The 15,755-nt window shown below is 33.5% G+C and overlaps 1 protein-coding gene across 1 annotated transcript; it reads right to left on the reverse strand.

Moving 5' to 3' along the window:
- Window positions 1-2,089: 2,089 nt before the first annotated feature.
- METTL21C (methyltransferase like 21C) lies at window positions 2,090-15,466 on the reverse strand. The gene is made up of 5 exons (XM_003765760.2): window positions 14,802-15,466; window positions 8,373-8,580; window positions 7,107-7,261; window positions 3,680-3,797; window positions 2,090-3,307 (listed from the first exon to the last, which is right to left on the reverse strand). Exons 2-5 carry the CDS (start codon window positions 8,539-8,541, stop codon window positions 2,913-2,915), a joined length of 837 nt encoding a protein of 278 aa, XP_003765808.1. The 5' UTR covers window positions 8,542-8,580; window positions 14,802-15,466; the 3' UTR covers window positions 2,090-2,912.
- Window positions 15,467-15,755: the final 289 nt, after the last annotated feature.

Consider the following 15,755-nt stretch of genomic DNA (forward strand, 5'->3'; position numbering starts at 1 on the left):
ATGAAATGTCTTGTAATGGAGATATGAAGTGAGATAGGGAAATGAGAATTGAACTTTTGGGAAGTACCAACAGAGCTGGCAGTCAGCTGGGCATAAATTGGTAGCAAAGATAGAGATCCCCTGATAACTTCCCAGTTTGTTGGTAGCAGAAACTAGGGTGAATTATCTATCCCAGCTGACATACCAAAGGAACTTGGAATTACAAAGTGAAGAGCTGTAAATATATAACATCTTAGTACAGTGTAGATACACTTTTTATGTGCTTGCACAAACTTAAGATATTTGGAGCAAAAATCATCAGCTTTGTACTTTGGTAATTGTGAATATTTTCTGTTCCAATAAGACAAACATATCCTTTCCCTTCAATAACAAAGTTTGAAGAATGAAGGTTACAAAATTTTATTTTTCAAACTTGGGAGTAGGGAAAATACACTATTTTTGAATTTCCAAAAATACCATAAAGCACAATTTTGAGTAAATGCAACATTACCATTCTCATCAAACAGGGTGGGGAAGTGTGCTAATTGCTGGAGGATGGTGGTTCTCTAAAAACTACATTAAACTGTAGATCATGCCATCAGGAAAGGAGAGCCTTTTCCTGGCACCACTTGGTTTGATAAACTGGGATCAGAGGTGTTCCTCTTTGCCTCCCCCGAAACAAATGCAATGAATTGCAAACAGTAAGTGCCTAATGTTTTAAGTGAATTAAGTAATCTGGAATACTTTATTTGTGATTGAATAAATACTTGAAAATCAATCAGCCAAGACCAGTTTTATTTCATGGAAGAATTGCCTTCCTCAAAAGTAGACTATGATGCAAGTTTTTATATCAGTGGTTTTTCATTGGTATATAGATATTATAAAAATATGTCAGTATTAAAATGTATTAAAAATGAATCAAGATGCAATAGTTTCAAATCCTATCTAAAAATTTTTTTAGTAATTTTTATGCAATTTAAGTAATATTATACAACTTGTTCCTTTTATTCATTTGAACTTTGTAACTGGTTTTTTTTTAATGAAGAGAACTGAATAATAGCTATATGATTAGTGTCAAAAACTTCATGTAACTGAGTCAGATCCCTTCACAAAAAAACATATCCTAGAAACTACATGACAGTATGTGCCTATTATATATTCTATTTGTTATTACATTTGCTTGTGTACTTGGTTCATCATCCCTGCTACATTAGTCTCCTTAAAGACAAAGGGTGACATCTTAGTGCATCTTCCAATGTCTAATGTGGTCTAATGTGTACACAGTTTTGCACATCATCTGTAGTTATTATTCTATTCCAATAAAGTATTTGTATCCATTCATGGGTGAAAGGCTCCAAACACAATATTCATTTGTGATACAGAATGGCCTAAAGTACAGTGTTTGTATATGGTGTTTCCTATATTTCAATAAAGGTATTCTTGAGTTCATGGGATAAAAGTTCCTGATGAATTCCTATGAATAGTAGCTGTTTGGTTCTCATCAATCTTTCCCCTTCTTTTAGTAAATACTCTTCATTCTTATTTTAACAAAAGAAAAGTAGCAGTTAGTATAATTCAACATTTAATAGCTTATGGTTAGTTATATCCAACCAAAATGCTACTTTTCAACAAAATGCATCCCAATTCGGCATCTGCAACAAGCACTTGCCAAAAACGTTTGTAGTGAAATCATGTAGTAGAAGGTAACTGAATTAAAAATGGATTATATATAACTAAATATCCCAAACAGTAAGTGTACGGATCACTGTATTTTATTTTCTTCTGTGAGCATTGTCTACACAAGAAGAGCACTGAATAGTTCATGGGCTGCTGCCTTTCTAACCCAAAACTTTTAGGCAAACTTTCTCTGGGTTTCTTGTATAATGTCCACTTTCATATTTATTTTGCCATTGCTTTGGCATAAATTAAACCTGTAATTTTTTTCCTCTAAATCTTCTCTTTGCAACTGCCAATATTAAAGGAAATTGAAGCTTCACACTAAAACCTGCATAGGTACTAAGTAAAATGAGCAAATTTAGTATAGTGTCATTGACTGTATTGACAATCTAAAAGAAGCCATTTGTGTAGTAGAACTGACCAAGCTAAAAAATACAGCATATTGAATAATGAAAGGACTATTTCAAGCTAATGTTTTCAAAACTTGTAATACCAAGCTTTTAGTGTACCTCTAATAAAAGTAACAAAAGTATACTAATTTAGTAAAACCTGGTGTTACATCATAATTAAAAGCCTAATTGTCCCTAGCAGCTATCTTTATCTCCCTAAATCCTTCATTGCTCTAAGAGTTTTGCATTAATCTTAATAATTACTCAGAATTGTCTTAAATTTAGGTTATTGAGTAAATGCATCTTTTAACACATAAGTATGTGTCCATTATACTACAAATTTAGTGTAAAGTTGTAGATTTTAGAGCTTTGGATTTGTGGTTTCAAAAGGCTATGACCACATTCTGGCCAAATTTACAGAGAATTCGGTTTTATATTAAACTGTTGGTTATATCTTTGCTTGGTATTTCGTTTCTTAGATAGTTTTAAAAAGTATAAGTTGTGATTCAGTTAATTTGGGGGCATTTGTTTCTAATATATGGGAGTAAGTTCAATAAGGTGAGTTTGTACTTGTAATGTGAATTATAAAGTAAACATTACTATTTCAAAGTATGTAATATGATTTCTTTACTATAAAATTTGAGATGTGTCTATATAGATATGTATTTATATAGAGACATATACATATAAAATTTGGCATAACATTAGTTTCTGGACTTAAGTATGTCTCCAAAGCTTAACTTAACTTAAATTCATCTTAATTTGAGTTCTCATGTAAATTTAAGTTCTCCGTTTTGCCTAAAATACAGTGCATCAGCTTTTCCTTTAAAAAGCATGCTAGTATGATACATTTTTCCCCATTTTACTTTAGTCCCATTTTAGTGTTGCTTTAAAAAGCTTGACTGTTGACTCTGGAAATTCAGCAAGTAGTGTTGTATTGAAAATTTCCTTGAATTTTTCTAAAAATTCATAATCTGTACTGAATCTGAATTTGTTTGCCCAGAGCAACACTGTCCCTGGCTGACATAAATGTATCATTGTGGTCAACAATTTATCCAGAAAGTAATGATGGTACACCACATCAGTAGCTAAAATGAAATCGTAATAGTGAGATGACTTAGGAAAATTCAGTTCAAGATCTTCCCCCCATACCAGTTCTCTCACTTCAGGTTGGTGTACTTTACAGTGGTGTGTATTTTCAAAAATGTTGTATTGGAGATTTCCTAGCACATCAGGAAGATCAGTTGCTGTCACATGTGCTCCTAGGAAAAAAAAGGCAGCAGTTAACCAGGTAATGTTTTGATGTCTGCTGGGCAATTATTAGACCCTGGGGAGCTATAAAAGAGAAACGCTTTCATACTTTGACCAAGTTTTATGCTATAATGAGGAGGTATGAGGAAGTTAGAACATAGCAAAGTACAGTTAAGTTTTCACAAATTTAAGGACTGTTATACACATTGACTATGGTCTGCATTTTGTAAATGTCTTTGCATGTTTCTATGACAACTTTTTTTTTTTATCTTAGGAATTTACATTTTTCTTTAATCTGAACAAATTCTGTTGTAGCAATGGCGCAAGTCTTAAAAAATCTTAGCACTTTATTAAGCTAATTAAAATAGAAATTCCATACTGACCTAATAAACTAGCCACAATTGACACAAGGCCTGGTCCAGCCCCAATTTCAATGACTGCAGCACCTTGAAGTTTGAGTTCTTCACTGTGTTGCTCCAAATACTGACACAAAGCTACAGCCTAAGAAACAGTAGAAAACTGCAATTAGACACAACCAAGAAATTGGGGATCAAAGTTCTAGACTTAACTAGTTGGAGAGAAAACCATTTCAAATCACATGACTCCATTTTCTTCATAGTGGGATTGGACTTCTTCCAAGATCCTTGCAGAATTTAAAACCTATGAATCTATGTGAAGTTGTTAATATGTTTAAAAAAAAATAAGATTTGGAATATATAGATCTTAAATACCTTTCCATTTCCAAATTGCCTTAAGTATAGAATTCTGAAGTTTTGTGAATATAGAATATAAAAGTGACTGATGGGTAAGATCCTAGGATTATAAGAATTTCAGGTGATTGTGATTTAGCTAGTACTTCCTCTGCTCCCTGTTTTACAGATGAGAAAACAAGGCGAAAAGTTACAGAGGTAGTAAATGGCATAAGAATTCAAATCTTAGCACTTTGACTCTAAGTCTAGTCCACTTTTAAAGATTTAAAAGGCATCATTGTAGTATAGAATCTTGGAAATGAGAATGACAAAACCCACCGAACTTTCTGATAATAATCCTGTGTGATAGTTTTTAAAGCAATCCCCAAGGATTTAAGGAATCATCTGTGGCCCTACACCATCAAATAATCTTGTTTCCTACAAAGTAAATAAATTGTGATGCTAACTAGAAGAAATTCATTTTCATTGGTCATAGCGATCCTCTAATTGTTCTAAACATCTTACTGTAAATTTTTTGAGTAACTTCTTTTGCTGTATTCAAATTGGAGTAGATGCAGAAAATCTGCTTTTAAAAAGTTACTTAATAACCTATATAAATTGGTCCATATAAAACTTTCCTAGCTTTCACCTCAAATTTTTTTTTTTTATTTGTATTGATGCACCGTAGAAAAATGTATGGTATGGAAGGAAGTATAGACTTTGTATCGGAAAACCTGTATTCAAATTCCAGTTTTGAAACTTACAACTGTATAAAATTAATCATCTTAAGCTTTTTCAACCTCAGATTCCGCATGTGTACACTATAATATTTACGCTACCAGTTCTCAAGGTTATTGTGATGATCATTTTATAATTACATTCATATAAGGTATTATTTGATTCAGTGGAGATTTATACATAAGTTTTTGTTTTTTGGTTTTTTTTTTTGTAAAGTAGCCCTACTTTAGAATAAAGAGGTTTGTAAGGAGGGATATATCCCAGATGACATTTAGGTATAAAATGGGTTTTAAGTGGCATTGAAATTTAAATCAATAAATTGAGTTCTATGAGGTCATAGTAGACAAAGGTTGTCCTCAGAGTCAGAACTGGGGATGAGGTCTGTGTAGCCTTGGGTAAGTCAGAAAACTTGCAAGCATTTGTTGCTTTAAATTGTAGAGGAAGCATTCTCACCCCAGGCACCTTATGCCAATGAGGTGTGCAATGTAGCTTTTTTTTTTTTTATCAGTGGTGTAGATTTTTCCTTCCCCAAAGACAGCCATATATATTAAGTGTCATATGCATGCATTCTAGATCAATCAGCAAATATTAAGTGCTTAACTGCTTACTACATGCTCAGGATATCTATAAAGCTATATACTGGGGATACAAAAGAGACAATTTCTACACTTAGATTTATATTGTACTAGATAATAAACATAGTTAAGGGAAACATTCTTTCTCCTCCACCCTACTCTTTTCCAAAAATTACACAATGATTGGGGAGAAGGGCATAGTAATAACCTGGGGAATTAAGCCAAATTCTCGAAGAGACATAGAAGGATATTTTAGGGACTAACCACCTATTCAAAGGTACATAGGCCAAGAAGGAGTGTTGTGAAGAACAACAAACAGTTTAGTTTTTTTGTTCTGTTTTTTTGCTGAGGCAATTGGAGTCAAAGTGACTTCCTAGGGTCACACAGCTAGGAAGTGTTGTGTCTGAGACCACATTCCTGACTTCAGGGCTGGTGCTCTATCCACTGCACCACCTAGCTGCCCCTCAAACGCTTTAGTTTAAGTAGAGTGGAAAGAAAGTGTGAGAGGGAAGGATGTATAATCAAAGTATAGGCTGGAGCAAAATTCTTGAATTTCCAAGGGGAAGTTAGATGGTACAATGTATACAATGCTAGGCCTGAAGTCACAAACTCATCTTCTTTCAATTCAATTCCAGTCTCAAGCAATGATTAGTTGTGTAACCCTGGACAAGTCACTTAACCCCATTTGCCTCAGTTTCCTCATCTATAAAATAAGCCAAAGAAGAAAATGGCAGATCACGCTGGTATCCGCCAAGAAAATTCCAAATGGGATCACAAAGATTCAGACAAAACTGAACAACTTAATTCCCAAAGAAAAGTTTGTATTTTAAATGCTTGACCCCATTTATTTTTCAAGATTCTGTATGACTGGAATGACTTCTGAACAATTTTACCTCTGAAATAATCAACACTAAGTTTAATAACATATTTAAACAAATGAATCATATTCTGTTTTTTATTTGTATGTTCAGAACAATATCCTGGTATAAAACATAAATATACATCATTTTTGTTCTACCCCTTAGAGTTTTGGGGGTATTTAGTTTAAATGATTGATATATATATTGTATTTTGACCATAATGATATTTAACTTCCAATAGGTCTGAGCTGTAGTATGAAAGCATTTCTCTTCCCAAGATATCAAACACTCTTCTTGTTTTTGCCACAAATTCTTTGTGAAACTAACTAATTGAATAATGCATCAAATTCATTAGTTTTATAGGGGAAAGAATGTAGCTGGAATCAGAGGATCTAGATTCCAATACCAGCTTTCAATTGACCACCTAATTAGTCTTGGTCAAGTCATTTCATTATTTCTTCATTTGTAAAATGAAGATGACTTTGAAGGATCTTTCCAATTCAAAAAAAAAAAATTCACTGAGTGGAATTTTGAATTTGAATTCATTTGTAAGCATTTTTGAACTTAGTAAGGACACTTCTTTTATGGATCTTAGACTATGGCAACTAATATATTGGTTAACAATATTATCACAAACATTCCTAGACATACTTATCTTTAATTTTCAAGTTCTCTGTCAGAGTGAATTTTTTTTGCTGCAAAGGAATTTTGAAATAAGGATGTTCTGTTTTTCCTAGTCATGATGGCCCAGTGTCTGGTATGAAGTACTTAATAAATCCTTGCTTCTTTCTCCCTCATATATGTATGTGTGTTTGGCTGTGCCCATGTTTGTATATATGTATCCGTGTGTCTGAACACACAAACATATATAAACACATGTATATGATAAATATAGATGACAAGTATGGTAACTTCCAAAAAATTTTAATCATAAAGTTAACAACTTACACCTGGCCACACTACAGCTCCGTAGTTCTCTATTGATTCTTGAATTATAATATTCTTGCCTGCATATGAATAATGTTCCTTAGTATAACTGTTATAATTTATAGGAAGAAATTTCTGGATACTAGGAAGAGAAGAGGATCCTGTGTCATTGAAATCTGTAGGTAAAAAAATAAAATGCACTTTATTATTTGAAATAGTACACAGAGTTATTGTAATAGAAACATTTTTCAAGTAGTTCTTTAAAGGTAGAGAAATGCTACTTAATGTCACTCTGAAACCAGATTTATTCACATAGTCCATTATAACTGTGGTAGTGAAATATCTGTATGAACTGGATGAATATGAATATTTATATATGCAAAATTCAAAATATCCAAAAAACTTTTTAGATCTCTGTCTAAAACATTTAACAATTTTTCTAACATTTATATGATTTCAAGTTTCTAACTATTCGCTGGTGTCATATGAGCCAGTTTGCATAACAAATAGATCCAAGTAAAAACAGCCCTGAATAGAAGGAAACAAGTTAATAATATGTTCACTCATCACTATTGGTTATAATTGATATTAAGTTAGAGCTTTATAGTTTGAAAAACATTTTACATATGTTGTGATAATTGGTTTCTATGTCTGCTTGTCATCTGGAGAATGAATATATTTTAAAAATCTATTCAAATAGAAATAGCTACCAAAAAATCATCCCATCCTAGATAATCCTCTAGATATGCTCTGACTATTAAACTATTTTAAATATTGTTTTCTAATCAGTAAAAACAAATAAACAAAAAACCCCAACAACTATCCAACATAGATTTCAAATTGGATATAAAACATGAATGTAAATTTTCTATTATTCAAAATGTGTCAAGTATTATGCTAAATGCTGGGGGTGCAAATTTCTTAAAATGAAATAGTCCTTGATCTTAAGAAGCCCATAGTTCAATTGGGGAAGACAACTCATTAGACAAAGTCAGCTACAAGACAGACACAAAAGTCTGAATGTCTTAAAGGGTTCTGTAACAAGGCTGATGGAAAGACCTAAGGAATATCATCAATAGTATCAGTAGGGCAGATGACTCCTCCCTACCTACTAAACACTGTTATTTTGTTCCACACAAATGCTATTAGAGAAAAATTACAAAATTAGAATCCTCTATAACAATTAAAATAACAATCAAAATCCTGAAAAAAGTTGCAAGTGTACTTTTCATACTAGTTATACAAGCATTCAAATCATAGTGTATTTATGTTAACAGGCTACATTACCTTTTCTAGAGTCAGGGCATTCTTCTTTAGCTTGGGAATAAACATCATTCTCCTGTAACTTAGGAATTAATTCATTTTCTTGAAATTTGACTTGAGATTTGTCCTTATTTTCTGTTTTTGATTCTTTAAGCAACACAGGATGTTTAGCAGAATTTGAACACACATCCATAATGTGACCTAGCTAGATGGGAAATACCCACACAAAAAGCTGAAACAAAGCACAAATCAAATACAAGTTTTAGAATTTGAGATTTCATCTTTTTCTAGGGGCTCCAAGTTACAGACATATAAAGTTTGGACAGCATTCTGTTGTCTTGGAACAAACATTTCTTTTTCCAAACTTTCATTTTTGCCAAATTCATGAATCTAGTCACTCTTAGAAGAATCTGTCTATCTACAGACACAACATTTCTTAGAAGGCTGCCAAAGTTGATGAATACTTAGTTATTACTTTTTCCTCTACTCCTTCCTTTGTTTCAACTCCCTGAAACAAGATGTTCCTCCCAGGAAAAATTTATCACATCTAATCTCATCACCACGTTGCTACTCAAATCTTGAATACCACTTCCCTCTGCCTCTTCCCTCTTATTGGAGGCTGGATGATAGAGTTTAAACTCTTCTGAAAGTCTTCCTTTATAGAAGGCAGATAGCAGACTTTTAGGACACTCCATTCTGCCTGGTTTCAATTCCAAGAAGAAGTTTTCCTCTATGCCAAGTACCTACTTAATTGTCCCATCCTTATGTTGTCTTCCCTATAAAATTGTAAGCTTGTTAGCATAATATCTAGCATATGTATACTTGCTAAACATGTATTGAATTGAATCATTAATTAGAATTTCTGACAAAAATATACGCTACCCTTCATAATGTTGATGTCCTCCTGATCACTATCTTTTATTACATTTGGCCAAATCAGTTTTGATATAAAATATCAATATTAATAATATTTTGGCATTTCATATAACTATAATGGGGAAGTCAGCATTTGACACCTCTAAAATAATAGTGATACTTTACCTATGTAGGCGGGACATTCAGTTCTCTCCTATTGGTTTCCAGCATATCACACATAAGGATCAGATTGCCAACAATCATATCAGAAAACAATCTTCTAGTATTAAAAAGGACTTTTCCTATCAAGTCCCTTCTGGACTAGAATTATTTAACAAGTAATGGCAGGTTCCCTGAGCAGCTGTAATCTACAGGGTTTAGGGAAGACTCTAAATGGACAGGACAGGGGGAATCTGCTTTTAAAAAAAGAGAGAGACAGAAAAAGAAAAAGAAAGAAAGAAGATTAGCATAGCTCATTCCAAAATGCTAAGCAATAATTTGCAGTCATGGAGAAGTGCAGAAATTAACCATATGATTTAAATCCTGAGGGTAGGAAGGAACTAAACTCTTCTCATTTTGATAGCCTCTGGAGGACCTAAGGTAGTATCTTGTGTTTTTAAGTTCTCACTTGTGATCTGGTTCATATAGGGAACTTCCTCTACCAATGCAGATCAATACCTGATTATTATCCATAACCTTAAGAAGTTGTCTGAGAGATCAACTGATTTATCCAATGACACACAGCTGGTATATAAGCATTGGGGCTTGATCTTCCAGATCTTCCAGAGACTATATTATGCCTCATATTATGTTTAAAGGCTCAAAAAAAAAATCTACTGAATTGAACAGAAGATTCAAATCATAGCTATTATAGCTACTCAAGTCCCTAACTAAAGGAAAGCTTATGGGTATGTATTAAAAATACAAGTGGCTCATTGGGTTTTTCAGATGCAGGCCAGAAGAAAAGCATCTCTAAATATAAAAGTGAATTTATGACAAGTCAGGATAAATTCAGTCTCATTTGTAAATCCATAGGTAGCCTATTGTCATCTTCAAAGAGTTTACATAGAAGTGGGAGAGACCATCTTTCCCTATTGGAGAATTTCTTGTTGAGGATGTGGGTTGGTATTGTATACCATGCCTATCATATCTCCTGTGTCAGAGATGGGTGGGTGGTGCAGTAAATAGAACACGGGGCCTGGAATCAAGAAGATTTGTGTCTATGTGACTCTGGTCAAATCACTTAATCACTCTGACTCTCATAAAATTATTAATAGAGTTTGGAGTTAGGATCAAGTGAAACAATATTTGTAAAGTGTTTAGCACAGTGACTGGTACATAATAAGCATTATATATATGTTTTCTAGTAGTAATAATACTAGTGGTAGTAGTGATAGAAGTGGTAGTGGTGGTAGTGTTAGTAGTAGAAATAGAAATAGTGATGGTGATGGTGATGGAATTAGTAGGAATAGTACTCATCTCCCAAGGTTGTTGTGAGAATCAAATAAGATAATAATTGTAAAGCACTTGGCACAGTGCCTGGTATATAGTAGGTGCTCTATAAATGCTTTTTCCCCTGTTCTTTCTTCCTTCCTTCCTTCCCCAGATCTAGATCTCAATTTTCTTATCTGTAAAATAAGTTGGACAAGATGATTACTGAGGTCCTTTCTAGCATGAAGTCTTTCATTTATGATATACTTCAACTAGTCACCTACCAGTTCTCCACCTAACTATGTCTTAGTTAGAAGAAATGACCTTTTGAGGTTGAATTTGGAATTAAAGGACTTAGGTCCTAGAACATATTAACTATATGACAATGGGCAAGTTACTTAATTTCTCTGGCTTAATTTAGTTTTTCTCATCTGTAAAATGAAGGTATTAATCCAAATGATTTCTGATTTTTCTTCCTCATGTTAAATCTCTGATTTTTATCATTTAATAAAATTGTTATAGATTACTTACCATATATCAAGATAGTTATGAATGTAAAAGTGAAATAATCTCTTTCCTTAAGACCTTTATAGCTTATAATCGCAATTTGTTTTGATCCAATTTAACCATTTCATTTGAGCCTCTTTTGTTAAATTTGGATCTTTTGGGGAAAAAACTGATGATTCCTAGGCCATATTTCTAATAACAGTCTGGACTAAGTCTTAAGATAAACTAGCCAGCAATTATATCATTGATACAATTTTTGATAAATAATCTGGAAAACAAACCTCTCAGATCATGCTGTTAAAAATAGTCCAGATATGGACCATCATTGCTGCATAGTACAAAGGTAGACTTACTGCCAAAGGGAAGCTTACTGAGTCTGGCATTGGCATATTTACTCCTGGAGCTCAGCTTCTGAATGATATTTGACTTTAGTAGAGCATCTTGAAATTTTTTTATGAATAAGAGAAAGATATATGGATGGATGATGACTTCAAAATGATTTCTGACAGCTTTCAAAGTATTCTCAAAAATTAGCCAATTTTAGGAGCATCTGCAATGCTTTACCACTACTGAAAAATTGGTGAGCAGTGCCAACTATTTTGTACAATCAATAAAGAAAAAGACACTGATGCCAGCCTAGTATGAATTCTCTTCCCTGTTTTCCACTGAAATTAAAAAATTGGCACACTGAGATATTTTACACAAAATTAATTTTTACCTTATCCATTTAACACCATGGGTATACACTTGATGATGATAATGCTATATGCTGTTTTTTTGCTTTTCCTAGGACATTTAGCAGATGCCAATGTTAGCCTTATTGTTATTGCAATAACTTCCTAAATGACCTTCCTGCTTCTGGTCTTTCCTTCTTAAATCCATCCTTTACATAAATGCCAAAGTAAATTTCCTAAAGCACTGGTCTGACCAAATCACTCAAATACTCAATAAAATGCAATGACTGTTACGTCTAACATCAAGTACAAAATCCTACATTTGACATTTAAAGACCTGCACAATTTGATTACAACTTTATATTATTCTTTTCCCTATACCCTACTATCAAATCAAAATGACCTTCTCTCTGTTCCTTACAATCCCATTACATCCTCTTCCATTTCCCATTTGTTACTGCCCTATCATCCATCAGTAGAAGGCATTCCCTTCTCATTTTTCTCTCACCTCTGCTTTCCTTTAAAACTCAGCTCAAACTTTCTACTTAAAGCTTTTCTTGATTACCATTCAAAGTAATTTTTGTATGTATTATATATATGTGTGTGTGTGTGTGTGTGTGTGTGTATGTTCTCCCGCCACTCCCCCCTCTTTGAGGACAGGAACTTTTATCTTTTTGCCTGTGTCTTCTCAGCACTTACCTAGTACTGAGCACATAGTGGATGCTTAACAAATTATTATTAATTGATACCTGCCAAATCCTATAGAAGATAGAACATAAAACATAGAAGCATATAATCTCATATGGAAGAGATCTCAGAAGTCATCTAAACAAGGGCTTCTTACACTCATGCTTACATGCTTACACCCTTTTTACCTAAGAAATATTTGTGTGATCCTGGGTACATAGGTATGCAAATCAATCTTTTATTGATAATAAATCATAATTTCCCAACCCTCATATTCAGTTATAAGATTCCATATGGAATCACCAACCACAGTTTAAGAAGCTGGGATTTAATGCAACTTTTGCCTAAGCAGCAATCCCCTCAACATCTCTTATTGGAAGACCTCAAGTTGTGAGGAATGAATTACCTGTTAAGGCAGACCATTCCACTTTAGAACATCTCTACATCTTAGGCGATTGTTCATATCAAGTTACATTCTTACTCTTTGCCATTTCCAACCATAACTCCTAGACTATACCCTCTGAGACCATGTAGAAGAAATATAATCTTTCTATTAACTGATAGTCCTCATATATTTAGGACCTAGGATTTTGAGTTGGAAGAAATCCTAGGCATCATATAGCACAACACATTCATTTTACAATTAAGGAAATTGAGGCCAAAAAAGATTTAAGGGGAACTCAGGGGAACATAGTAAATCATATTTCAAAATTTTAAGAAATACATTTTTAACCCAAATGAAGGACTTTGTATTTATCTCTATTAAATTTCATCTTTTATACATTCAATTCATCCTTTGCCTGTCAAAATCTTTTCTAGATACGGTTTCTATTATCTCCAGATTTGATGGGCATACAATCTTTTCATCCAAATTATTGATTCAAATGTTGAGTGGAATTAATTTAAAAACAGCTTCCCTGAACTGTTGTAGAGAACAAGAAGAGAACTCTTTTCATGTTGAAAATCTTTAATAACCACTTTTGGGCTGAGTCATTCAATCGTTTTCAAATCCACCTGAGGACATTGGCTGTATGGAAAACACTAGGATAATCTACTAAGGAGAATAACCTGTCAAAACCCCCAAGTATTTAGAAATCAATTGATTTCTTCCAATGTACAAGTGAAAAAGATAAATTTGTCTGTCTCAATCCCTTGGCTTTCAAAAGAAAAGGCCACCACTCAGCCTTCATCTCTCAATTTTGCCCATAAAGATATGAGAGGCTCTGTCAGTTCAGAAGCTGAAAGTTATCAAGAAAAAATGTGCCAGATATAACTGAACAACTTTTCCCCAGCAGTAAAGTATTTTTGTACCATACAGCAAAGGTGATCTACATTATACAATTTATATAGAAATAATAAATTGCATAATTTGTAAACCAAAACTCTAACTTCACCTCATTAAAAAAAACTATTGCTTGAAAAATATTTCACACTGTCAGACATGTGAATTGATTGTCCCGCACATTTCTCTCACTAATTAGACAACTCAATATGGGAAAGCCCTTCATGTGTTTTATCTGGAGTGGGATTTTTTTTTCCTAGAACTTCATTCCTTCTTATCTAACCATATACACCAACCAATTTACCCTTCAACAAAACACTTTTTTTCTCTAAGTTGCAGAAGACAAGTTGTTGAACTTTGCTCAAGGAGATCAATCATTTGTTTAAATTCATAAAATGTCATCAAATCCAAGTCTTTGGAGTTAATTTAATTTTAATAAGTATAAAATTCTTCACCTTTTTCCCATGGCTCCCTTTCTCTGCTTACACACACTCTCTCTCTCTCTCTCTCTCTCTCTCTCTCTCTCTCTCTTTTTCTCTTTTGGAACTGAGAACTTTACCAGTGGTTAGAAAACATTAAATAACTATTAAATTCTGGCTTTATTTTCCAATGCTAAAACTTTAGACATGCAAGATTGAAGTCAAGCACAGATAATGCCATCCATCACATTGGGACCCTGTCCATAAAATGCATACCGATTCTCAATTGTATTTCAATGAAGAGAGGGCCATTTGAGACCCGTGTTGTAGTGTAATGAAAGAATAACATCCTCCTCCATCATACTGAATAATATGTGAGATTTATTTTCCATTTCCAAAACCAAGTGCCCATTGATAAACCTCTTAGAAAATAACTACTGACTCTCCATTGCTAAAGATTGTCCCATATTATCAGTTTACAAGGTCAATTTCAGCGTTTAAGAGACCGATACTGGATCAGAAAAGTTTTCCAAAATAATTTTGTTAGTGCTTAGAACAATCATTCCAAGTTGTTAGTTTAAGGAGATGTCGTCATTACCTTCTGCACCAGAACAAGTTTGAAGCTGCCTGTGCATCCTCCAGTCCCTTCTGGGTTTTATATAGATCTGCACCTGAAAGAATTAGTTCTTGCACAAAAGCCAGCCAGCAGAAGTTTGTTCTATTTAAGGTATCATTACCCACCCGCTCTTACAGGGAAGTTACTATGTTACACTTCTTAATGTAGTTCTTGCCATGCAATTAAGCTCTCTTCAAAGATCCAGAAAGGGAACTGTTCGCTCTGTTGCTGAGATGTCATTTGAAAAATGTAACTTTTTGGTTCCTTTGGGATGGGGGTGGAGAAGATTAGGGAAGATTTGTTTGCTCTCTGGTACCCTGCAAAGATCCTACGCCAAACAGGCGTGGAATAAAATTAGAGATAAAGCAGGGTAGTGTGAGCAGGAACTCCCAAGATTAAAGTAGAACGCTCCGGTGAAAGGATACAAGCGAGACCAAGATTTGGATCTTAAAATGAAGTGTTTGGGGCAAACGGCAGGGAGCAGGAAATCAGGGAACACTCATCTGGAAAAAATTAGCTGAAGCTCCTGCAGTTATTTTGTGGCAAACGAGAGGCAGTCTATTAGGGAAAAGGTTCTTCATTTAAGAAAAGAGAAGAGCCTAGGATGAAAGCCCAGTAAATGTAAATTTTAAATAATTTATACATAATGAAAAGTATATTTACTGAATATTTCCAGTCTGGGAATTAAATTACGTTGGCGTTAATTTAATATTAATAAGTATAAAATCCCATACTTTATTTCCACGGTCCCCTTTCCCTACTTCCATTCTTTGCTATCTTGTTTTCTCAAATTGTACTCTTTGCATAGAGTCAAATATATTTTTCTGTATTATATCCTGGAATTGGGACGTTATCAGTAATTAATAAATATCAAATAACTACTAATTCTGGTGTTTGGGGTTTTTGTTTGTTTGTTTGTTTGCTTTGTTATGTTTG

This window comes from Sarcophilus harrisii, chromosome 3 (assembly GCF_902635505.1).
Source record: "Sarcophilus harrisii chromosome 3, mSarHar1.11, whole genome shotgun sequence".
Classification (NCBI taxonomy): domain Eukaryota; kingdom Metazoa; phylum Chordata; class Mammalia; order Dasyuromorphia; family Dasyuridae; genus Sarcophilus; species Sarcophilus harrisii.

Coding starts and splice junctions, on each gene's coding strand:
- METTL21C (XM_003765760.2), bottom strand. CDS start 8,541: ATGGATGTGTGTTCAAATTCTGCTAAACATCCTGTGTTGCTTAAAGAA. Junction 7,262..8,372: donor ATGCCCTGACTCTAGAAAAG/GTAATGTAGCCT, acceptor TTTTACCTACAG/ATTTCAATGACACAGGATCC. Junction 3,308..3,679: donor AATTGTGGCTAGTTTATTAG/GTCAGTATGGAA, acceptor TTTTTTTCCTAG/GAGCACATGTGACAGCAACT.